The 25,175-nt window shown below is 41.3% G+C and overlaps 1 protein-coding gene across 3 annotated transcripts in view; it reads right to left on the bottom strand.

Annotated features, from left to right (window-relative positions):
* Nucleotides 1-25,175, bottom strand: part of KCNAB1 (potassium voltage-gated channel subfamily A regulatory beta subunit 1) — a 222,693-nt gene that overhangs the window by 61,847 nt on the left and 135,671 nt on the right. For all 3 annotated transcript variants that reach the window (XM_070753499.1, XM_070753500.1, XM_070753501.1), the window contains exons 2-3: nucleotides 18,201-18,244; nucleotides 454-491 (exon numbers count right to left, since the gene is read on the bottom strand). In XM_070753499.1, coding sequence (XP_070609600.1) covers nucleotides 454-491; nucleotides 18,201-18,244 — 82 coding nt within the window. The remainder of the gene's footprint in view (nucleotides 1-453; nucleotides 492-18,200; nucleotides 18,245-25,175) is intronic.

The following is a 25,175-nucleotide window of genomic DNA, read 5'->3' as shown; positions in this document are numbered from 1 at the left end:
TCGTATCCCGAATTTGAGCTCGGGTCTCGAAAAGAAATATCTCTCCCCTCATGGCTCGTATCTTGGAATACTCGCATGTGGAGAAGCTCGTATCTAGAGGTACTACTGTATATTCAATTAAGAGAAATGAGATTTTTGTTGTTGTTATGATCATGCTTTGCCATATTCTGTTTTAATTGTTCAGACATAATAACAACAACAACAATAACAGCAACAGAGTTGGAAGGGACCTAGGAGGTCTTCTAGTCCAACCCCTTGCTTAGGCAGGAAACCCTACACTACTTTAGACAGATGGTAATCCAACATCTGTTCCAGTATTGGGGCATTCACAACTTTTGGAGGCAACTTCCGTGACATGGCTTTTAATTTTAATGAAAAGATTAAAGTTATGTATTTATTTCTTGCTTACTCAAGTTATGTTTCTAGGTTGTCATTAAATGAGACATCACTCACCTCATCTGAAACTTGACCTCCAAAGGTGACCCAGGTTCCTAGAAAGAAATGGACATTTATTAATATTTAAGATATTATTTTCATAAACCAAAATATCGATAATTAAGAAATTGTTCTCTATAGCAGTGTTTCCCAATCTTGGCATCTTGAAGAGATCTGGATTTCAACTCCCAGAATTCCCCAGCCAGCATTCGCTGGCTGGGGAATTCTGGGAGTTGAACTCCAGATCTCTTCAAGATGCCAAGGTTGGGAAACACTGCTCTATAGCAGAGGTCCCCAACCGCCGGTCCGCGGACCGGGACCGGGCCATTGGGGTTTTCCAGCCGGTCTGCGGCGCCGCTGCCCTCCCGGCAGAGGACATTATGCAGGACAGGGTGGGGCGTCGGGCAGGGCGGGGGGAATCAGGAGGCTCCTTTGGCGGCTGGGGGCTGCCTGGCTTTGTGATTTTGGCTGTGGGGGAGTTAGGAAGGTCCTACTTCTCCCCCCCCCAGCCAAAAACTCAAAGCCTATCTGCTGGATACGGGCGATGAGCCCGTATCCAGCAGATAGGCTTTGAGTTTTTGGCTGGGGGGGGACTTAGGAAGGTCCTACTTCTCCCCCCCCCCAGCTAAAAACTCAAAGCCTATCTGCTGGATACGGGCGATGAGCGGGACGAGCGGTGCCGAAGCCGGTGTCTGTGGCAGCTGCTGCAAGAGGCTTCCGTGCCGCTCTGTCCCACTCATCGCCCGTATCCAGCAGATAGGCTTTGAATTTTTGGCTGGGGGGGGGGAGAAGTAGGACCTTCCTAACTCCCCCCCCAGCCAAAATCACAAAGCCAGGCAGCCCCCAGCCGCCAAAGGAGCCTCCTGATTCTCCCCGCCCTGTGGAGAAGTGTGGAGGGCTGCGTCACTAAGCTCCACCCCTCCATAACCCCACACCCATTTGACCAAAGCCGCCCCCACACCGGGCCGTGGAAAACTGGTCTAGCTTAAAGCCGGTCCCTCATGCAAAAAAGGTTGGGGACCTCTGCTCTATAGGATCTCCTGATGTTTGATTTGTTGAGGATACATTATCTTACAAGAAAGTGTTTCAATGATACTGAATTTTAACCAGTGAACTAGCTGACAAGCTCCAGGGGCCTGCAACTTTAAGACCTGTGCACTTCAACTCCCAGAATTCCTCAGCCAGCCTGCGCTAAACAGCTTCTACTAAGTAGGGATTCCTTCTCCTTTTGAACAGAAGACGAATGAAAATGCCTTGGGATTATGTGGTTGTTTCCATACCAGTAGCATGAATAGCTCTGGGATCAAAGCCAGATTTGATAAGCCTCATCTGTGTTTGGGAGCTGAGTTAATTTATTTCTAACTCTTTGGTTTTTCAGAAACAGCAGTAAATTTGGCATTTTTCTCTGATGTGCTCCAATTTGGCATCCATTGTAAATGGGGTTTTTCCCCCCATTAGGGAGAACTGAACTCTTGTTGCTTATGAACTCAAAACGAACCATTACTCTTCCTTTCCCCCCAGTTCACCAATTCATTCCTGCAATTTCTCTTTCTTTGTAATGGATTCCCTCCATCTTTCCCAATCCATCTGCTATGGCATCCTGAAACCAATCCCTGCTCATAGGTTATGCTGACACGCCATTAATGAATTCACAGCTGGCTAGAAGTTTGTAATGCAACAGCAGAAAAGTGGCCCTGAAGCCTTTAGACATGTCAGTTTTATATTCTTTGTAACTGATGTCCCCTTAAGCCAACTGTTTTCTAAACAAACCACAAGAGACGTGAACATAAATAAAGACACTGAAAACATGTACCGCTGTGTTTGTGCTTAAAAACGTGCTACTTTCTTGTGTGTGTGGTAAGACAATAAGGGATTTTTTGTTATTCTAAAGTCAGTAATAATTCAGAGTAGAATGTGATTACTGTATTTTTGGAGTTTAGAACACCCCGGAATATAAGACGCAACACAAACACACACACACATAACAATTTGACAGAAAAAAACCATGTGTGTGTTTCTGTGTCAAATCACCCTGGTACAGTGTTCCCTCGATTTTCGCGGGTTCAATGCTGCGTTTTTTTCTATACCATGGTTTTTTCCACCCGATGACGTCATATGTCATCGCCAAGCTTTCGTCTGCCATTGTTGATTGGCCGAAATCTCAGCCAATCGGCGTTGTTATCACCAAAAAAAAATATTGTTAATAAATAATTATGTTTATAAATATCAGGATCAAAGTGTCTTATTTAATGGTGATTACCAGTAATAATGGTGAGTAAATGGTTGTTAAGGGAATGAGAAATGGTAATTTAGGGGTTAAAAGTGTTAAGGGAAGGCTTGTGATACTGTCCATAACCAAAAATGGTGTATTTACTTCCGCATCTCTACTTCACGGAAATTCAACTTTCGCGGGCGATCTCGAAACGCATCCCCCGTGAAAATCGAGAGAACACTGTATACCCTAATATGTGAGGGAGCAAAACTGCTTTCCTTTTTAGCTCTCTGTCCCTTTAGGGACTATACCCAAGACAGATAACTTTTTATAGCCGACAAACTATATTCTATATGTGTAACATATTTTTTTCTGATAATGAAAATAAAGCGAGGCTAGTATAGATCTATTTCAAGCTATTTTGCTCTCATCAGCTAGCCATACACTCCCCAGGATTTAAATGTAAAATAGATTGAATAGATCTATGCTAGTCTCCCTTCATTTTCATTATCAGCAAAAATATGTTACACACACACACATATGCACACACACACACACACACACACACACACAGTATCTGCCATGGAGGGTAGAAATCCCTTTCCCTGTTTAATATACAGAGATAACAAACCTTGCTGATCAGTGAAAACTGAAATAGCCTTTGTTTCTGTTCTCACCGGTAAGCTTTACAGATTGGGATATGGAAAGCAGAGTGCTGAAGTGTGAAAAATTGAATTAAAACATCACCCTTTGCACATTGTTACCTAGTTACCATGTCACTTTGATTCAGTCACAGTTACAAGGCAACCTCAAAGATGCCAAATTCTGTGTACGCGTGCTCTGATATATAAGCGTTTCAGGGATTGAACCTGGCAAGTCGTGAGAGAAATTTTATAAAGCACCATCTCTCAAGAGTACATTAATGAGCAACCTTATATCATTTTCTTGGTCCAGAAGATTCTCAAAATTCCACATCACAAGTAGTTCTCAACTTATAACCACAACTGAGCCCCAAATTATTGTTGCAAAGTGAGACAGTTGGCAAGAGAATTTTGTGCCATTTTACAACCTTTCTGGTTATTAAGTGAATACAGTGTTCCCTCGATTTCCGTGGGGGATGCGTTCCGAGACCGCCCGCAAAAGTCGAATTTCCGCGAAGTAGAGATGCGGAAGTAAATGTACACCATTTTTGGCTATGGACAGTATCACAAGCCTTCCCTTAACACTTTAAACCCCTAAATTACCATTTCCCATTCCCTTAACAACCATTTACTCACCATTATTACTGGTACTCACCATTGAATAAGACACTTAGTGATCCTGATATTTATAAACCTAATTATTTATTAACAATAATTATTTTTTTGTTATTTATTTTAAAAAAATATTAGTTTGGCAATGACGTATGACATCATCGGGTGGGAAAAACTGTGGTATAGGGAAAAAAAACCGCGAAGTATTTTTTAATTAATATTTTTTGAAAAACCGTGGTATAGTTCGAACCCGCGAAAATCGAGGGAACACTGTACTTGAATAGTAACTGTTAGTAACATAGTTGTTAAGTGGATCGGGCTTCCACATTGACTTTGCACGTCAGAAGATCACACAAGGTGATCACATGACTGTGGGACATTGTCATAAATATGAACCAGTTGCCGAGCATCTGAATTTCAATCATGTGACCCTGCGGATGCTGCGATGGTCACAAGTGTGAAAAACAATCAGGTGTCACATTTTTTAAAGTGCCATTGCAATTTCAAACAGTCACTAAAAGAATGTTGTAAGTCAAGGCTTATCTGTAGTCCATTGGTCCTGAAATGTGTTTATATACCACTTTTTATAAAATATATTAATAGACCAGTATATGATCAGTGGGGATTATGGAAATAATTAATGGAGTTACTTTAGAAAACAATATACTGTAATCCATATAGTTGAATAAAAATAGTGTGATAAATACCGTATATACTCGAGTATAAGCCGACCCGAGTATAAGCCGAGGCACCAATTTTTGCCACAAAAACTGGGAAAACGTATTGACCCGAGTATAAGCCGAGGTTAGAAAATGCAGTGGCTACTGGTAACTTATAAAAATGGAAAACAATAAAATTACATTAATTGAGACATGTTTTAGAATATTTATTTTAAAGAAAACCAGTAAACTAGCTCTGTAAATTTAAAAGAGGGTAAACAAATTAACAATATTAACAATAAATTAAAAAGTAAAAAAAGTAGCTCGATCAGGAACAAAGCTAAAACCTAAGAGTTAAAATCCTTCAAAACTGGATTCCTTCTCATCATTAATTGGATTTACATTATTGTTCTGTTTTTATATATGCTGTGAGCCACCCTGAGTCCTTGGAGAAGGATTGCATACAAATCCAATTAAATAAATAAACAAACAAACAAACAAATAAATAAGTGTATCCAAAGAAGAGCTTCAGCATTAGCTGCTGTGAGGTTATCAGCATAGAAAACCAAATAGATAGATAGATAGATAGATAGATAGATAGATAGATAGATAGATAGATAGATAGATAGATAGATATAGATAGAAAGATAGATAGATAGACAGACAGACAGAAAAATAGATAGATAGATAGATAGATAGAAATAGATACAGATAGATAGATAGATAGATAGATAGATAGATAGATATAGATAGAAAGATAGATAGACAGACAGACAGATAGATGATAGATAGAAATAGATACAGATAGATAGATAGATAGATAGATATAGATAGATAGATAGAAAGAAAGAAAAATAGATAGATAGAAAAATAGATAGATAGAAAGATAGAAAAATAGATAGATAGAAATAGATACAGCTAGATAGATGATAGATAGATAGATAGATAGATAGATAGATAGACAGACAGATAGGTATAGATAGAAAGATAGATAGACAGACAGACAGATAGAAAAATAGATAGATAGAAAGATAGACAGATAGAAAAAGAATTCCTGTCTAGCTCTGCCTCATAATACATTATTAGATCCTATCCAAGCAAGGACAGCAACTACCACAAAATACCATTTTTTAAACAGTTTAAATCCTTTCAAAGGAGGGGGAGGAGAATCTGACAGCAGGGGGCCTTTTTAATCTGACTAAAGGCAATGCAGAGAGAGTAAGGAATACTCACCATTACTTTTTTCCCCTCGGTTGGAGCAAATGGCTGCCTCATTTGCTTGAGCTAGGGAGAGGAACTACGGCATGCCAGAGGAGACAAAAGCTGGTGCCTCCTCGCTCTGGCTCAAGCAATGGCGCCCTCGTGTGGTGACTTTGTTAATGACCCGAGTATAAGCCGAGGCTGTGTTTTTCAGCCCATTTTTTGGACTGAAAAACTCGGCTTATACTCGAGTATATACGGTAAATGAAAATCTCTTTCTTCTGTGGTTCTGTGGTCAACTTATTTTCCAAAGTCCCAGAGTCACACTCATTGCACTCAACGGCCAGAAGCTAGGGTCTAGTGACCCCAAGCCTGGCGGCATAGATGGGTTTTCAGGTTCTTACAGAAGGTGAGGAGGGTGGGGACAGTAAGAATCTCTGGGGGGAGCTGATTCCAGAGGGCCGGAGCCCCCACAGAGAAGGCTCTTCCCCTAGGCCCTGGCAAGCAACATTGTCTAGTTCAGTGTTTCGTAATCTTGGCAACTTGAAGATATTTGGACTTCAACTCCCAGAATTTTCCAGCCAGTGAATGCTGGCTGGGGAATTCTGGGAGTTGAAGTCCAGATATCTTCAAGTTGCCAAGGTTGGAAAACACTGGTCTAGTTAATGGGACCTGGAGAAGGCTTACTCTGTGGGACCTAACGGTCGCTAGGACTCATGCGGCAGGAGGCGGTCCTGCAAGTAATACTTCCAAGGTCCCTTCCAGCTGTATTCTGATTGATTGGTTTTATGGAATAGTATATAATATTATATATCTACTAAACTTCTGAAAGATTTCTACCATCTCTGAAAATTTTTTATCTGAAGTGTTGTTTCAAAGCTTAATCACAAGGGGACAAAGTAATTATGATTCTGCTTGTGTTTCCCCCTGATTTGTTTTTGCATTTGAAATGAAGATATGAATTTTAACATTTATTTCTTCCTGTGATTCTAGCATCTCCAGATATATTGGGACTATATTTGAGAGAAATACTGGTTACCTGAGGTTGCCTGAAGAAAAGAACACCAAAGATGTACAAATAGAAATGTTTGTCCAGTATTGCATATTTTCATGTACTGTATAGTTAATTCTGACCCATATTCACATTCATTTATGGATATGCAAATTTCTATGGATTATTGTACACAAAGTCATTTGTGGATACATTGCTTTCAATTTATGCTAATATACACTCTTTTTTTGCAAATTCATTTTCCTAATAGTTTTTCAAAACATTATTATGCATATTTTGATGCATAAAGTTTATTGCAGAATGTAAAAAGTACAAAACCTGAAGCTAATTACATTCTTAGAGATATACAAATTCAGCAAGCAAAATAGCATGGCACATTAGGGTGAATTAAAGAAATTCTGTGCTATTCTGCAGAAGAAAATGAACAAAACCGGAGGGGTGGTAAGAGTGATTGACAGAGCAAATGTTTTAAAAAATTACCACACAGGAATGAAGTAATACAAATAATGGTAGTTAAAATATGCACAGTGCATACTTTTTTCAGCTGTAAAATATGCTTTCACAAATTCTTTAATTCTCTGTGAAAGCTCTTACAATATTTATTTCTGTAATAACATATTAGCAAAGGAAAGAGACAAATCTTAAACCAATTCAAAAGCAATTTAAGAAAAATGGTTATGAACAATACTTTAAAGTACATTTAAGTATAGAGGCAGAGACAGAGTACAAATGCTTTTGTCCACAAGTTAGAACATGAAAATCCAGAGCATAAAAAGTGAGCATGCTACTTGATGGCTTCAACAAGCTATTACAAAACGGACTCTCAAGACAAAATCAATCAATAATATTCTTGAAACAGGTGATTCTGAATCAATATTATAGCCACAAGATGAATAACTTGCTTCAGAGTCATAATTACTGTATACAAATGGATAGTTGAGAGATTTAATTTAATTTAATTTATTTGATTTAGCCATCACCCAACTCCAAATGACTCAGGCAGTTTTTTGAGTCTATCTTAAGACCCAAAGGTTGGCCTTAATTTGCAATGGCATAAATGAAATTTAATATTTATAGCCTGGGAGTGAGTAAACTAAAGTTATACTGTATAATATAATAAAAGCCTGGAGAGACAGCAACCTCCGGGTCACACAGCTTAAAAACTTGTACATCATAATTAAAATTATGTTTTGGGTCATTATGTGCATTGTTTTTAATATCAGCCAGGCCAAATGTTCTCTCTTCAGAGGTCTGCACAGATTTATTTATGACACAAATGTTTATTATAAAAAGTAATATATCATATTACATACACCTACACACACTAATCTATCGACCGACCGACCGACCTACCTACCTACCTACCTACCGTTTAATTATTGCAACTGCTAGTAAAATATCACCAAAAGTGTCGGATCAGGTCACCCTACAAGGAATAATATTCAATTGCTATGGAACTGTAAGCTGCCCAAGGTCGTTGCCTGAGATGGGTGGTATAAAAATTGAATAGAAATATATACAAGTCTCCCTTCTAGACTCTTCTACTAATATTGTCTGAGACTAAGAAATCCTGTCACCTCAGATCTCCAAAAAAGGTACAATGTGTAGTATTCCTTGTGAAGGTCTAAGGTCACATTGTTGGGCAAGCCCTAACCACATACGGATACAGTGATCCCCCGGTTATTGCGTCCCCGACCATTGCGAACAGGGTAATTTGCGATTTTTGAACCCGGAAGTCAAAACACCATCTGCGCATGCGTGCCCTTTTTTTCTATGGGCACACATGCGTAGATGGCACCGGGCAGATCAGCTGCTGGGCGGCTTCCCTGGGTCTTCCCCCTCTTGCTGGAGGGAGGGCGAAGCCCCCCCCAGCACCCGCTCGCCCGCCCTTCGCCCTTCGCCCGGGAAGTTCGCCAGGAGTCAGCGGAGAACGGCGCGCCTGTTTTAAAACGATCGGAGCCGGCCTGGGGGGGCTTTCCAGCAACCCCCGAGCCCCCAACCCGGGCTCGGGGGTTGCTGGAAAGCCCCCCCAGACCGGCTGCGACGTTTTAAAACACGCGCGCCACTTCGCAGCTGTCTCCTGAAGCCGAACACTAACTTCCGCGTTCGGCTTCAGGAGACAGCTGCGAAGCGGCGCAGGTGTTTTAAAACGTCGCCGCCGACATGGGGGGCTCGCTAGCACCCCCCCAAACCGGGGTTGGGGGTTCGGGGGGGTGCTAGCGAGCCCCCCATGTCGGCGGTGACGTTTTAAAACACCCGCGCGCCTTCCCAACTGAGCCCTCAAGCCAAGCGCAGAAGTTCGCCTTTGGCGCTTGGCTTGAGGGCTCAGTTGGGAAGGCGCGCGGGTGTTTTAAAACGTCGCCGCCGACATGGGGGGCTCGCTAGCACCCCCCCAAACCCGGGTTGGGGGTTCGGGGGGGTGCTAGCGAGCCCCCCATGTCGGCGGCGACATTTTAAAACACCCGCGCCGCTTTCCAATGAGTCCCGAAGACAAACGCGGAAGTTTGATGTTTGTCTTCGGGACTCATTGGAAAGCGGCGCGGGTATTTTAAAACTTCACCGCTGACATGGGGGGCTCGCTAGCACCCCCCGAACCCCCAACCCGGGTTAGGGGGGGTGCTAGCGAGCCCCCCATGTCGGCGGCGACGTTTTAAAACAGCCGCGCCGCCCCCAATCTTCGGCTCCTCGCTAGCGCTGCAGAAGTAAAAACACCATCTGCACATGCGCAGATGGTGTTTTTACTTCCGCAGCGCTACTTTGCGAAAACCCGCTCGTTGCGGGGGGTCCTGGAACGGAACCCTCGCAACGATCGGGGGATCACTGTACTTTGTCGCCTTATGCTGTTAGCATAAGTTAGAATGAGTTTTGCTCAGGCTTTTCAATGACAGATTTCTGGGTAGGCCTGGAAGGTTGAGGGAAAATTCATGTTCTCAGAAACGGACAGTTTCGAATGAGATCATGAGAAAGGATGGGAGTTCTGGCTGGCACCATTAAGCACATTCTTTTACCTAGCTTCTCACAAGGTTTCTTGTAAATATCTATGCTATACCTGCAGCCTTATCTATGAGGTTGGCAGGCTCATGAATTACAGTATCATTTAGAACTGCATTAGGTCATAGAAAACAGATTATTATAAAAGGTGCTGTGTGAAATAAATTAGCATACAGTTAGGATTAATAAGTTAACCCAGCTTCAACCACAACAACACAAGAGCACACAACAGATTTAAACTTAATATTAACCGCTCCAAACTTGACTGTAAAAAATATGACTTCAGTAACCGAGTTGTCGAAGCGTGAAACTCATTACCGGACTCCATAGTGTCATCCCCAAACCCCCAACACTTTACCCTTAGATTATCTATGGTTGACCTATCCAGATTCCTAAGAGGTCAGTAAGGGGCGAGTACAAGTGCACAAGAGTGCCTTCCGTCCCCTGTCCTATTGCTTTCCTATATCTCCTATACCTTTCTTCTATTCCTATAGCTCTTCTTCTATTCTTTCATTGATATGTTCTATTACTATATCTTCTCTTCTATTCTTTCTTAGATATATTTTACTATGAGTATATCCTCTATAACCTCCATTATGTATTTTACTATGTGTATATAGATATATACCCACTAAAACCCTCATTGTGTATTGGACAAAATAAATAAATAAATAATAATAATAATAAAGTATGTATATGTTTTAGGATTAGTTAGGATAAGTTGGGATAAGTTGATTCTTTTGCTTCATTTGGTTCTTTTGGCTTCATGGCCTCTTCACTAAAAAAGTAAGGCTTTTGGCTTTTTCCACCCTCTGATGCTCTTTGTCTATTATTGAATCTACGGATTCAATAACAATGTAGACTAGAAAGGAATAGACAAAAGGAAGTTTGAATCGGATCCCTTCTAGTTCCATTCCATACCTCTGATCCAGAGGAATCTTGAAGCAACTAAGATGAATGAATGGATGGATAACTGAAATGTTGGTTGATGGCAGAACTTGGGATATGGGGAATACTTCATCACCGAATTACTATTTCCTTTCAATATGTCTTGAATAAATCTTCTTTCTCATAGATTTGTTAATCTAGATCACAATGCCTACATATAAACAATTTTCTAACAAAATATACATTTTAAAATACATTTATTCCTGAAATACTCATGCTATAGGTCTATAAAATTATGTTTTGAGATGTATACTGTTTGAGACGTATACTGTTTTGTACTTTTGATATGTTGCAAGCCGCCCCGAGTCCTCGGAGAGGGGCGGCATACAAATCCAATTAATAAATAAAATAAAAATCATACTTTTTTTTTTTGTAAATTAGGGGCGGTATGGAAAAATCCAAATAAATGAGGAATAAATGTAAATGTATAAACCTATTCAAGGACTTGTGGATCAGATTAGTTTATTCTGACATATTCAATTCTCAAACATCTTTACTGCTATAAATCTAATTGCAAATCCAATATAAGTTTCCAAAAGTTGAATGACAATTTCAAAAAAGGAGAAGGGACCATTGGCCGCCTCATGGTTGGTGGCATTTGCGGTGGTGGCGGGAGCACACGGGACCCACCACTGCCAGCGGTCTGTTCAGAGAGGGAGGAGGATGTGGGAATGATGAACTTCCAGGAGGACGAGCGGCGACCCTCTATATAAGGGATTGCACGCCGCTTGAAAAAAATGTAACACTATGCTCAACCATGTAGACACAATCTATTCCCTTCTGACAGAAATAGGCAATAAATTACAGCCCGCGTGGACTATAATAAATCATTTCTGGAGGTCGATGGATTAAAAGAAAGAATCTGCTTTCAAACAAGGTTTCTTTTTATTATAAAAGTAGAAAAATAAAGAATGCCATAAGAGGCATATAAAATGCGTCTTTACATCTTGGCAGCTAACAAAGGATTAAAAATATAAAATGGAGAATCTCAGGAGGACGGATGTGATGCATAAATGATGTGGCAGAATTTTACATCATAATAGGAGGAGCTAATAAAACACACACACTGTTAACTATTTAATTACTTAATAACTCTGAATGTCTCTGAATGTCTCTGGGGCTGTCAATATTCAGCGTGACACCTTCTTCCTTGTGACTTCAGTATTTTGCAGAACAATGTCAGCAGAGTTCTAAAAGTGCTTTCTTAAAGAGACAACTGGGCTTATCTCCAAGGAAAAACAAAGTAAACATCTAAACATCTTCAAGGAAAATCAAAGTGTTAAGCTTCCCATCCATATATTCCCTTCAGTCACTGGGCCATTAGCACTCTCCCGGAGAATAAGTACCCTCAGGGTCTTCCAAGTGGGCTCAATGACGCTTAGAAAGTGTTGTGGTTGGCTCTGGCCCAGCTCCTGCCCCAGGGAATGTGGAGGTGGATGCAGGGGAAACTTCAACATGTCACAGCCCTGTTTTATTGCCGACAGAGTCAGTTCAGAGTTTAGTTTCCTCGGACGAAGAAGAAGGTGGGAGTGACTCGGCAGAGGGGGGCTTGGCACACAGCCCAGGCAGTCAATCTCCCTTATCTTCCATTGATTCAGATGAAGACGTTTTGGATCCACGCAAGCGCAGAATTATGCATAGAAAAGACCAAGTAAGGACATACTACAGGAGATAAGAGCGGCCACCTGTGTTTAGGTGGGGCTCCAGTAATTAGGGCTGCTGCTATAAATAGCAGCATGTGGGTTTGGCCATTGTGGAAGAGCACTTGATCGCAGTTCGTCAGGAATCCTGGGTTGCTGGTTTCTGGACTTTACTTGTTGATTTTTCATGCCTTTGAAAACAAAGCAGAGCAACGTGTGTGTGTGTCTCACTTCGTTGGAAGAAGAAGGGGTGTAAAGTTTCTTCACAGCTGCTAGCTAAGTACTTAATGACTGCTTAAGGTTAATTGTACAGACTACCCGGTTGTTTTGGGACAAGTGCTCTTTGCAATACAAAAAGAGTGCTTAGTTTATTTTGAATTTTGGGATAAAGAACATTGTTTTGAGTTTTCAAACATGTATCTAAAATTTGTACCCTTGAATTTTCGGGAGGCTCCTACCAGAGAGCCCGGCAGAACAGAAAGAGTTCAAGGAATATGAGTTCTTCCCTTCTCCACCATTCGGGGAGAACGAGAAGCAAAACATCTTCGAAGAAAAACAATGAAAGTCCAGTTGCCTCTTGAAAAAAAGCACGTTTGGATAACCAGGACCTGGTTGACTTACCATAGATTTCAGCAAAAGCCACAACACTGATTCAAAATGCTGGACATGATGGCAATACTATTAAAAAAAGAGAGACTGCTATTCATTCCCTCCCCATGTTCTGCCTATTCTTATAGTCTAACTTCCCAAAGTGCATGACTCAGAATCTGGGGGTGGGCAACAATGTACTGAGCTAGTTTGGAATCATTAATGGATTAAGCATTGCTCCCTTTAGAGCAGCACATGTAGCAAACATTTCCTAAATATCAAATGTTTTGAAGCTTGCTGTTAAATATGTTGTTAATGAAACATTTTGGACTGAAATACCACTACATTCAACGCTTCCAATTGATTACCAGCTGAAAGGGATGAAAAAAGCCAATTAAATTTCTCACTCAAAGAGCTGTCGGAGGAAGATCATATGCACATTTCTCCTTGGTGAGCCACTTTTGTGTATTTCCAAGGGGATTCTTAGCATTCTGGACCACCCAGGCAAGTATTTATAATAAGTTTGTGGCAACCATTCATTTTATTTGCAAAGTTAGGGTTATACAAAAAAAATGCCTATTTTGGGCTATGCAAATGAAATGTATTTTATAAAAACAAAACTTTAAAAGATGGAATAGTATTATCTATCCAGGTGGAATTTTTTAAAGGCAAAAGTACAAATAATTATTTCCTATATGATCAACCACTGCTGATATCGTGGTAATGGCCCAATACATTGATACTTCGTCTTATGAACTTAATTGGTTCCGGGACGAGGTTTGTAAGGTGAAAGGTTTGTAAGACGAAACAATGTTTCCCATAGGAATAAATGGAAAAGCAATTAATGCGTGCAAGCCCAAAACTCATCCCTTTTGCCAGCTGAAGCGCCCGTTTTTGCGCTGCTGGGATTCCCAAGGCTCCCCTACATGGGAAACTCCACCTCTGGACTTCCGTGTTTTTGTGTACTCTAAGGGACATCTTTAGGAAGTCACATTAACATGTAGGAATTTTTCCTCAAGCAAAATTCAGGTAAAATGAGCTATGATTTAGGTGGTAAGTAAATGAAGCTTCTGTGTTAGGAATTAAGAATTTCTTCTGTAATGTATAAGTATAATATAAGTCTGCAGTAAGAATAGTGATTAACACTTATTTTGAGTTGACTTAATAGCTAGAAAGTCATTTAAAAATAATTTATGGACAACCAAGTTCCAATAATAATTCAGTGGACAGACTCACTCTGATCAAAACTATGTGATACATTTCCTCAAGATAAATCTGATTTCGGGCTCTATAAAGCTTTGGGAACTGTCAGATTTGATTATTACATTTTGCTGTCATCTAGGGATTCCACAGCACTGAAGTTCTTATGTCTCATAGCAACACAGTAAGATGCACAAATTGTGCCAGATTCCTCTTCACCGAAGGTTTGCATAAACAGTCCCACGTTTTTAAAATAAGGGTTTCAAAGTTGTCTTTAATTTAAATGCAGTATTTCTGATTAACACTTGCATAGATCTTTATCTTGGAAGCTACTGTATGTAAAAGATGAAAAATGATAAAAAATACCCTCAAGTGAAGCTCAAACTCCTAGTGACAACATAGACACATTTATCAGTATGTAGCTTTCGCTGTAATTCTAGGAGACAAACAGTTATGAAATCATCAGAATTTAAGCTTCAGTTGGAAGAGTATTTACTCCAACTTCCATGATATAATTCATCCCAGGGTAGGTTACATGAGAATAAATGAGAATATAACAATAAAGTTTTCAACTGAATATAAATGCAGAAGAATGTATTAGCTGACTGCTCTGCCTGGATTCTTATTTCTCATACTGAATCCTCATTTATTTCCTAACTATGAAGAATACATTCCTTCCTTCCTTCCTTCCTTCCTTCCTTCCTTCCTTCATTCATTCATTCATTCATTCATTCATTCATTCTCCTATCTACATAGCTGCTCATCTCAAAATTGTGACTCCAGGATTCCAATCATTTTTTCTATGTTACATCCATGCTCTTACACAAGGTTTGGCCACACACATGCTATGTGCTCTCTGAGTTGGTCATTTCCTTGCAGATGTTTCATTACCCAGCTAAGTAACTTCATCACTACTAGTGAATATGGGAATTGCTCCTTGTTTATATACAGCAGCTTTTCCTGTCAGTTTTGGCAGGTGCGTGGTTTTGGGGTATGTACTGTAGTTTTCTTCTTGATAGTTCTTTTTTGGGGGATATGATTTTCTGCTTGATTATTTGTCTGATATTAATCCGTTTATCTTGGTGTAGGCTTTAAAAAGGATGTATTCTGATCTTATTTTCTGCTTAGTTTTTTTGTCATTTTTGAATGATGTATAAATGTAGTTTATGTTTGTCTGTTGATGGCTGATTTCTCTGAATATCTAGTTTCCAAGAATCCCCTAGTGTTTTAGGCATAGGATGTTCATAGTTCTCTAGTTAAAAGTATGGTTGAGTCTGTACATATATTATGAGATTGATCAAGTTTCATTCCATCTTCAGACTGCTAGCTACTCTTCATAATGATACTCTAGTAGTCCTCTGCCTTTCTGTCCTACATCATGACTAGTATAGTGCTTAGACCACTGGTGGGTGATTAATTTTGCCATGGGGCCGCATGAGAAATTTGGAAGGTTTTAGAGGGCCGGACCAATATAATTAACTCAGTTCTACCCAATACTGTAAAGACCCAGACCCTGGCCTGACCTAAACAGGCCAGACTCACTCTACAGACCCCTAATTGTTTGCTTTACGGCAACACGGTGCACCACAGTCACTGCGCTGGAGTGTTTGCATGGTTTCTGTGCTGGGCTGTTCTCGGTAGGAGGTCGGGGTCCGCTCCAGTGCGAGGATGAAAGAGCTCACCGCCTCTGCCGGGACTCCTCCGGTTCCTGCTTTCCTCATGATTCAACAGGAAAGCAGGAACCGGAGGAGTCCCGGCAGACGCGGTGAGCTCTTTCATTCTCGCACTGGAGTGGACCCCGACCTCCGCGGATCGATCACAGATAGCGGGTGGGCTGGATGCGGCCCTTGCCCAGGTCTGGCTTAAACTATAGTATATAGTTTATTGTTGTGAACCGCCCCAAGTCTGCGGAGAGGGGTGGCATACAAATCTAATAAATTATTATTATTAAATTATTATTATATGTTGCAGATGACTCATTCTTGGGCTAGTGGATATTTTTTGTTTAATTAAGATGGTTGGATGCTTTAGTTGAGATTACGGATCAAATACATGTTCATCCTACATTGATAACACTGCTGCAAGGTGAAATTTAAAAACTATTTTCTCAGTATGTTATTTTGAACTGATCAAAGAATAAACCACAGCCTAGCATTTCAAATATTTAGACTATTAGAATGTTGTTGTTAAGTATAGTCAAGCCACACTGGAAATTGTGATCTTAACCTATTTTGAAGGTTTAGGACCATATAACCTTTAAATAATAGTCCCTGAATGTTCTTTTCATCTTTCTTCCTCTCCAAATCTTTTTTTCGCAGAAGGAAAATTTGAATCTATAGGTAATATGATTGCTTTTCAAATTATTCTTATTTTCATTCTATTTAGAATTTCTTAACATGGTAATTGCGGGCAAATCCAATGCATTATAATACTGCACGGCGAGACCAGTTGAATCTGAAAATAAATGAAGATGATGGTTCTAAAAAAACAAACAAGGATATGTATTCCTTAGGAACGTCCCCATTTAGGTGACAATTTCTGTCTAAAGAACAGTTTTGCAGAAGTAGGAATCTGACTTCATGTCAGATGAAGCATTCTGCATGCTCCCAAATCAAATTAAATATCAAACATACATGTGTCTTATTTTTTGTTATCTATCCAGGCACTCCTTGAAACACATCTATCCATTCAATTTATGTTGCCTTGAACAGCATTCATGTGATGAATTAGTGCCCGTCTTTCCCAAATCAATATACAGTAGGTGGCTCAGGAATAATGAAAATTATAGTCCAACCTATGGAGAAGCCAGCAGGCTGCATCTAAGCTATAAATGGCCAAGTTGCCTAGCTCCCAATATAGGAAAATGGGTGAAATCTTCTCATTGGAGACAATAAAAGTACAATAAAGAGTTAACAACTGATCTTACTATTGGGGCACCAAGAAGCACAAATACAGTGAATATGCTTATAGGACAGTGATGGCAAACCTATGGCACGGATGCCACAGGTGGGATACGGAGCCATATCTGCTAGCACGCAAGTCATTGCCCTAGCTCAGCTCCAATGTGCATGTGTTTGCCAGCCAGCTGATTTTTGGCTCAGACAGAGGCTCTGGGAGGGCATTTTTGGCTTCCAGAGAGCCTCCAGGGGGATGGGGAAGGGTTTTTTTACCCTACCCTGGCTCCAGGGAAGCCTTAGGAACCTGTGGTGGGTGAAACACAAGCCTACTGGGCCCACCAGAAGTTGGGAAACAGGCCATTCTCCACAGCTTCCAGGGGGCCTCTGGGGAGTGAGGGAAGCTGTTTTTGCCCTCCCCAGGCACTGAACGATGGATGTGGGCACTCGCGAATGAGCGATAGCACGCGCCCATGCTCTTTCGGCACCTGAGGAAAAAAGGTTTGCCATCACTGCTATAGGATAGTACTATCACGTCTATTTGATTGTCAAAGAGGAAAAAGCAACATCACTATGATTTTGAACACAAATAATTGTCACAGTACAGTGATACCTTGTCTTACAAACTTAATTGGTTCCGGGACGAGGTTCTTAAGGTGAAAAGTTTGTAAGACAAAACAATTTTTCCCATAGGAATCAATGGAAAAGCAATTAATGCGTGCAAGCCCAAAATTCAACCCTTTTGCCAGCCGAATTCTGTGTTTTTGCGATGCTGCAGGGAATCCCAGCAGGGGAATCCCAGCATCGCAAAAACGGGTGCTTCGCTGGCAATGGAAGTCCGGAGGTGAGGTTTCCAATGGAGGGGAGCCTCAGGGGAATCCCAGCATCGCAAAAACGGGTGCTTCGCTGGCAACGGAAGTCCGGAGGCGGGGCATCCCAGCAGCGGCGGTGGGTTTGTAAGGTGGAAATAGTTTGTAATAAGAGGCAAAAAAATCTTAAACCCCGGGTTTGTATCTCGAAAAGTTTGTATGACGAGGCGTTTGTAAGATGAGGTATCACTGTATTTTATTCCGTTACTTATTTGGTATTAATATCAACAAAATTACGCAAATTAACCAGTATGTCCAACAAATATACACAGGGACACTCTGAAACATAACATACTCACCCAGTCCCAAACAAGAAACTCTTAATCCAGATTTCCCAAGGTTTCTAGAATTAAAATAAGAGTATAATTAGCATCAAACAGCAAATCAATCCAGCAAAAATCTGTTACCTCAACTTGTTACCTAGCATATTTCAATTATATGCAAATGAAAGTCTGTGCTAACCATATGTATCCAAATATAGAGCCCCATGCCTGTACCTATTCTGAAAAGTTTCCCAATGCACACATCCAGGTGTACAAGGAACAGCAGATGAAGAGGTAGGGGTGGGGAGCAACATAATATATATATAGACTTATCATATGTCAACCTCTGAAAAGGTAGTGCACATTCATTATGGCAAGGAAATACCTTTCATGTATTATTGACTTATAAAATATATTTCTGTTGTCATCACCTAGCCCCCCAAAATTTACCATTAAGAGTATCCACTGTTGACCTCTTCCTCTTCCGATTCCTAAGAGGTCAGTAAGGGGCATGCATAAGTGCACCAGAGTGCCTTTTGTCCCCTGTCCTAATGTTTCTCTTTTACTAGTATCATGTATATAAATATTGTTATATATTTGTATACTACCAGTACGTACTTGACAAAACAAATAAATCAAGGTTCGACAAACCCAGGCGCCTGGTCGCCAGTGGCGCCTAGAAAATGTTGTCTGGCGCCTAGAAAATGTTGCCTGCTGTACTGTATGTCAGCGTTTCCCAACCGGTGTGCCGCCTGGGCAGGGCGCTGCGGTGCCTCTGACCTCTCCGCTCCTGCCCGATGCCGCGGTTTCTGGCGCTCTCCTGCTGGGTCCCAAAGAAGGCAGGCAGGAAGGAGAGCTCCATTCTTCGCGCCTTTTTCCCGCCTTCCTTCTTTGGGGCCCAGCAGGAGAGCGCCAGAAACCGCGGCATCGAGCAGGAACCGGGAGGTCGGAGGCACCGGCACGGCAGCGCCCGCCCAGCTGAAGGTTCCCTGTCGGCACTGGCGGTGGGAGCGGGGGGGGGGGGCGCGGCTGCAGCGGCACAGGCAGTCGCGGGGAGATGGCGGGGGGAGCGGGGGGCGGCTAAAGCGGCCCCGGGCACCGTTCCCTGTACGCTTTTCCAGGGGCGCGCAGGGAGCCGCGGCCACCCGCCCGCCTACCGGATTTCCCTCCGCGCGGCTGTGGAGGTGGATTCGCCGCCCCCGCCAGCCCGATCTCCCTCCAGTGGCTGGTGACGTAGTTCTACCGCCCTCGCCAGCCTGATCTCCCTCCGTGGGGGGGTGGGGGGCGACGAACCGACAACCGGGGGCTGTCCGTCCGTGTTGGGTGGTGCAGGGCAGGCACAGGCAGCCCCAGGGGAGAACAAGGGAGGGAGAGAAAGGAAAGAGAGAGTAAGGGAGGGAGAGAAAATTGAATGAAGGAGGGAGAGAAAGAAAGAGTAAGAAGCAGAAAGGATAGAGAAAAAGGAAGAGAAAGGGAGGGGGAGAAAGGAAAGAGGGAGGAAGGGGGGGAGAGAAAATTGAATGAAGGAGGGAGAGAAAGAAAGAGTAAGAAGTAGAAAGGATAGAGAAAAAGGAAGAGAAAGGGAGGGAGAGAAAGGAAAGAGGGAGGAAGGGGGGGAGAGAAAATTGAATGAAGGAGGGAGAGAAAGAAAGAGTAAGAAGTAGAAAGGATAGAGAAAAAGGAAGAGAAAGGGAGGGAGAGAAAGGAAAGAGAGAGAAAGGGAGAGAAAGGGAGGGAGAGAAAATTGAATGAAGGAGGGAGAGAAAGAAAGAGTAAGAAGTAGAAAGGATAGAGAAAAAGGAAGAGAAAGGGAGGGGGAGAAAGGAAAGAGGGAGGAAGGGGGAGAGAAAGAAGATATGAAGGAGGGAGAAAAAGAAAGAGAGATAGGAAGGAAAGAGGGAGAGAAAGGAATGAGAGAGAAAGGGAGGGAGAGAAAGGGAATGAAAGAGGGAGAAGGGGTGAGAGATAGAAAGGATAGACAGAAAGGGAGAGAAAGGAAAGAGAGAAAGGGAGGGAGAGGAAGGAAAGAGATGAGAGAGGAAGGAGGAGACAGAGGGGGTGAAAGCGATGTCAGGTGGAGACTCGGCAAAAAACCAAGTTTGCTTAAAAAAAATTCTGGCTCCTAAATTTTTTGGCTGGCTCCTAGATTCTGAACAACTTTGTCGACCCCTGAAATAAATAAAATAAAAATAAAAATAAAAAATATAAAAGTAATATAAGTTGAACTCACAAGGTGTGAACTACTGCAATTGGTGCTGTACATAATTTCTTTGCTTGCCAGACAAATCCAATTATTCACAAACAGACAGACCCGGAATAGGCATTTCCAGGAGGTAGAAAAGTTTTTGGTCACATGATCACCAGTCAAAGTACTATAACCACCTCAGATTTCCAGAAAACCTTAGGTCTTTTAAAATGTGAAGGCAGAAACTGACAAGCTGTGCACCAATGCTAAGGAAACAAAAAGGATTCCTTCCATCTTCCCAGCAACCTCAACATTAATTTAGTGGAGTATCTGAGAAAAGAGGAAATCCATGAAAAACGATGCTTTGGGGAGCATTATTTCTCAGAAGAAAAAAGATTAAAAAGTCTAGCAGGAATTCAACATTAGATACTTTTTTCTTTTTCCTGCATGTGAAAAAAAATGTCTCTCTTTCTTTGTAGAACATAGGAAACTTTGTTTTATAGAATAGAATAGAATAGAATTTTATTGGCCAAGTGTGATTGGACACACAAGGAATTTGTCTTGGTGCAGATGCTCTCAGCATACATAAAATAAAATATACATTTGTCAAGAATCATGTGGTACAACACTTAATGATTGTCATAGGGGTCAAATAAGCAATGAAGAAGCAATAATAATAAAAATCTTAGGATACAAGCAACAAGTTACAGTCATACAGTCAACATGGGAGGAAATGGGTGATAGGAATGATGAGGAAAACTAGTAGAATAGAAGTGCAGATTTAGTAGAAAGTCTGACAGTGTTGAGGGAATTATTTGTTTAGTAGAGTGATGGCGTTCGGGAAAAAACTGTTCTTGTGTCTAGTTGTCTTGGTGTGCAGTGCTCTGTAGCGACGTTTTGAGGGTAGGAGTTGAAACAATTTGTGTCCAGGATGTGAGGGGTCAGTAAATATTTTACCCGCCCTCTTTTTGACTTGTGCAGTATACAGGTCCTCAATGGAAGGCAGGTTGGCAGCAATTGTTTTTTCTGCAATTCTGATTATCCTCTGAAGTCTGTGTCGGTCCTGTTGGGTTGCAGCACCAAACCAGACAGTTATAGAGGTGCAGATGACAGACTCAATGATTCCTCTGTAGAACTGAATCAGCAGCTCCTTGGGCAGTTTGAGCTTCCTTAGCTGGCGCAGAAAGAACATTCTTTGTTGTACTTTTTTAATGTTGTCTATGCAGGTTATTTCATGCTATGCATGGGAATATTCTTTTTCTTTCAAACCTCTTGTGCACCGTAATATTAATTTGGATCTCTCTGCCTCATCTCTTGTTTAATGCAGGCTTTGGGACAGTAGTGAGCAATTGGTAGAAGACCAGCAGCAGCTTATGATCTACTGGGAGCATTACACTGTCTTTTGCATAGTTTCTGTTTTTAATCAAGGAGCTTTTTTCCATAATCCAAACAGCTTTATAATTATCTCCTTCCCTATTGAAAGGCCGCATTATTAAAAAAAGAAAAACCTTTAAAATATTGTTATATTTCATCTTTTTTTAAAAAAAAAAAAAAGTTTAATTTTGGTTATATCCTGTGAGTTCCTCAATCTACCAAGGAAGCACTGAATCCTCCAGCAAAATGAAGGCTGCATTATATAATTATATTTCTTTCTTTTTCCCCCCTCTGCATTTTTTAATCACTGGAAAGACAGCACAGGGAGAGACGACACTCAGAATAAGCACTGAAATTAGGGAAGAATGGTTCCTGGAAAATGGGTGATAGCACTGAGAAAGCAAGCTACTACCCCAAAGCTGGAGCTCTGCTGGATGAAAAGACCCAAAGGTTTGTGGAAAATAAATATCTCCTTTCTTCCATTCTACAACATCAGGTGGCTTTACTACCTGGCTTTATAAAGTTTTCAAGCAAAAAAATGATAAGCTGCCAGTTAGGAGACTGTGAGTTCTAGTCCTATCTTTATCATAAAAGCCAGCTGCGTGACCTTGAGTGGGTCAATTTCTTGCAGCCCAATCCACCTCACAGGGTTTTTGTTTTGGGGAAAATAGGAGGAGGAAGGAAGAATGGAATTTATCTATCTATCTATCTATCTATCTATCTATCTATCTATCTATCTATCTATCTATCTATCTATCTATTCAATTTTTGTGCCGCCCTTCTCCTTAGACTCAGGGCGGCTTACAACATGTTAGCAATAGCACTTTTTAACAGAGCCAGCATATTGCCCCCACAATCCGGGTCCTCATTTTACCCACCTCGGAAGGATAGAAGGCTCAGTCAACCTTGAGCAGGTGATGATTGGAACTGCTGACCTACAGATCTACAATTAGCTTCAGTGGCCTGCAGTGCAGCACTCTACCTGCTACGCCACCCCGGAATGGAATGGAACAGAACTGAATTCATTATGGCCCAGTGTGATTAGACACACAAGGAATTTGTCTTTGGTGCATATGCTCTCATTGTACATAAAAGAAAGAAATACCTTCATAAAGAATCATAAGATGCAACACTTATTGTCTATAGCACTTAGTGATAGATTCCTGCCGCACGAATCCCAGCGACCGATTAGGTCCCACAGAGTGGGCCTTCTCCGGGTCCCGTCAACTAAACAATGCTGGTTGGCGGGTCCCAGGGGAAGAGCCTTCTCTGTGGCGGCGCCGGCTCTCTGGAACCAACTCCCCCTGGAGATTAGAACTGCCCCTACTCTTCCTGCCTTCCGAAAACTCCTTAAGACTCACCTTTGCCGTCAGGCATGGGGAAACTAAACATCTCCCCTGGGCATGTTAATTTATACATGGTATGCTTGTGTGTGTGTTTGCTACTACATGGGGTTTTTCTTAAATCGTTAAATATTTTAATTAATTGGATTGTTGTGACTGTTTTTACTTGTTGTGAGCCGCCCCGAGTCTTCGGAGAGGGGCGGCATACAAGTCCAACTAATAAATAAATAAATAAATGGGTTGAGTTATTTATAAAAATAATAAAGGTGGGATTAAAAAAATTAAAATACAAAACAAAAATCTATTCTTCAATTATCTGAAAGGCAAGAAATTGGCCGGTCCAAGATCAATATATGCAAAAGATAATGTCCCTTCATTCAGTTTGTTTTCTACAGTCCTTTTCTTCCTTTATTGGGTACTATAGGAGAGAAGAGCCTCAAGGCGAGTAATTAGCTGCTGTGGAATGAATCCAGTGCCATTACCCTATAGAGTCATTTCATTCTTAAGAACAGGATCCTTTTATTTATACTATGCCTAAGGTACAGTTTGCTCCCAATGACTCTGAGCGTTAATAAACAATATTAAGAGGAATAAAACAATATAATGGCAAGCGAGCAAGCAACATAAAACAGCAAAGCAGAGAAGAGCAAAGCCAATCCTCCACCACTTAAAAGGACCTTCAGTCATCCTCCCCAAAGACCTGAACAAAGAACCATGTCTTCAATCCCTTTGCAAGACCAGCAATGTGAGAGCATCGTTCTATCCTCGAGTCCAGAGTGATGGAGGTACAACAGAAAACATGTTACAAGGTTAAACTCTAAATAGGAAGCTTAATGTTTACCTCCTTGCTCGGAGCGGTCAGGATTATAGTAACAGTGCAAAAGGAGATTAAAAGGAAAGGTCTTGACCCTGTTGGTCTGGAGCTGCTGCTGGTCATCATAGGCAATATGCTCACGAATCAGTGATCTAACTCAGTGTTTTCCAACCTTGGCAACTTGAAGATATTTGGACTTCAACTCCCAGAATTCCCCAGCCAGCATTTGCTGGCTGGGGAATTCTGGGAGTTGAAGTCCAAATATCTTCAAGTTGCCAAGGTTGGGAAACACTGATCTAACTGACACAGTAAACAGTGATTTGGGGGTGGTATATTCACTTTAGCCCTCATTGTGACTCTAAAATGGGCATGTAAATAAATATATCAACATTACCAATAAGCACAACTCGTTTTGAATGTGCAGGGCAAAGCTTGTAGTGCAATGGTACATTCACTATTGTGATGAAATTTCACAGCTCACTTTTGAATGTACTGATTCCTGTAATGAGTATGAAGCAATACTGAACTGACCTTTAAAAAGTGCAGAGATCTTAACGTTCTAAGGTTGAGAAACACTGCTTTAAACAATTACTTCTTACTATTTATATGTAAATAGGCACATGAGCAATCCCCACTCCAAATGACCTCAGTTAACCTGACAGTCTCAAGAAATGTTAGACTGAGAGTGCTATCTACTGTATATTTTAGCATTTAGCATTTAGACTTACATACCGCTTCATAGTGCTTTTACAGAATCAGCATATTGCTCCCAACAATTTGGGTCCACATTTTACCCACCTCGAAAGGATGGCATAGGGGAAGGTTTGGTAGGGAAGGTTTGCCTATTTGCCGATGACTCTAAAGTGTGCAATAGGGTTGATATTCCTGGAGGGGTCTGTAATATGGTAAATGATTTAGCTTTACTAGATAAATGGTCAAAGCAATGGAAACTGCAGTTTAATGTTTCGGAATGTAAAATAATGCACTTGGGGAAAAGGAATCCTCAATCTGAGTATTGCATTGGCAGTTCTGTGTTAGCAAAAACTTCAGAAGAGAAGGATTTAGGGGTAGTGATTTCTGACAGTCTCAAAATGGGTGAGTAGTGTGGTCGGGCGGTAGGAAAAGCAAGTAGGATGCTTGGCTGCATAGCTAGAGGTATAACAAGCAGGAAGAGGGAGATTGTGATCCCCTTATATAGAGCGCTGGTGAGACCACATTTGGAGTACTGTGTTCAGTTCTGGAGACCTCACCTACAAAAAGATATTGACAAAACTGAACGGGTCCAAAGACGGGCT

This window comes from Erythrolamprus reginae, chromosome 5, assembly GCF_031021105.1.
Source record: "Erythrolamprus reginae isolate rEryReg1 chromosome 5, rEryReg1.hap1, whole genome shotgun sequence".
Taxonomy (NCBI): Eukaryota; Metazoa; Chordata; class Lepidosauria; order Squamata; family Dipsadidae; genus Erythrolamprus; species Erythrolamprus reginae.
This window is presented reverse-complemented; position numbering and strand designations above follow the sequence as displayed.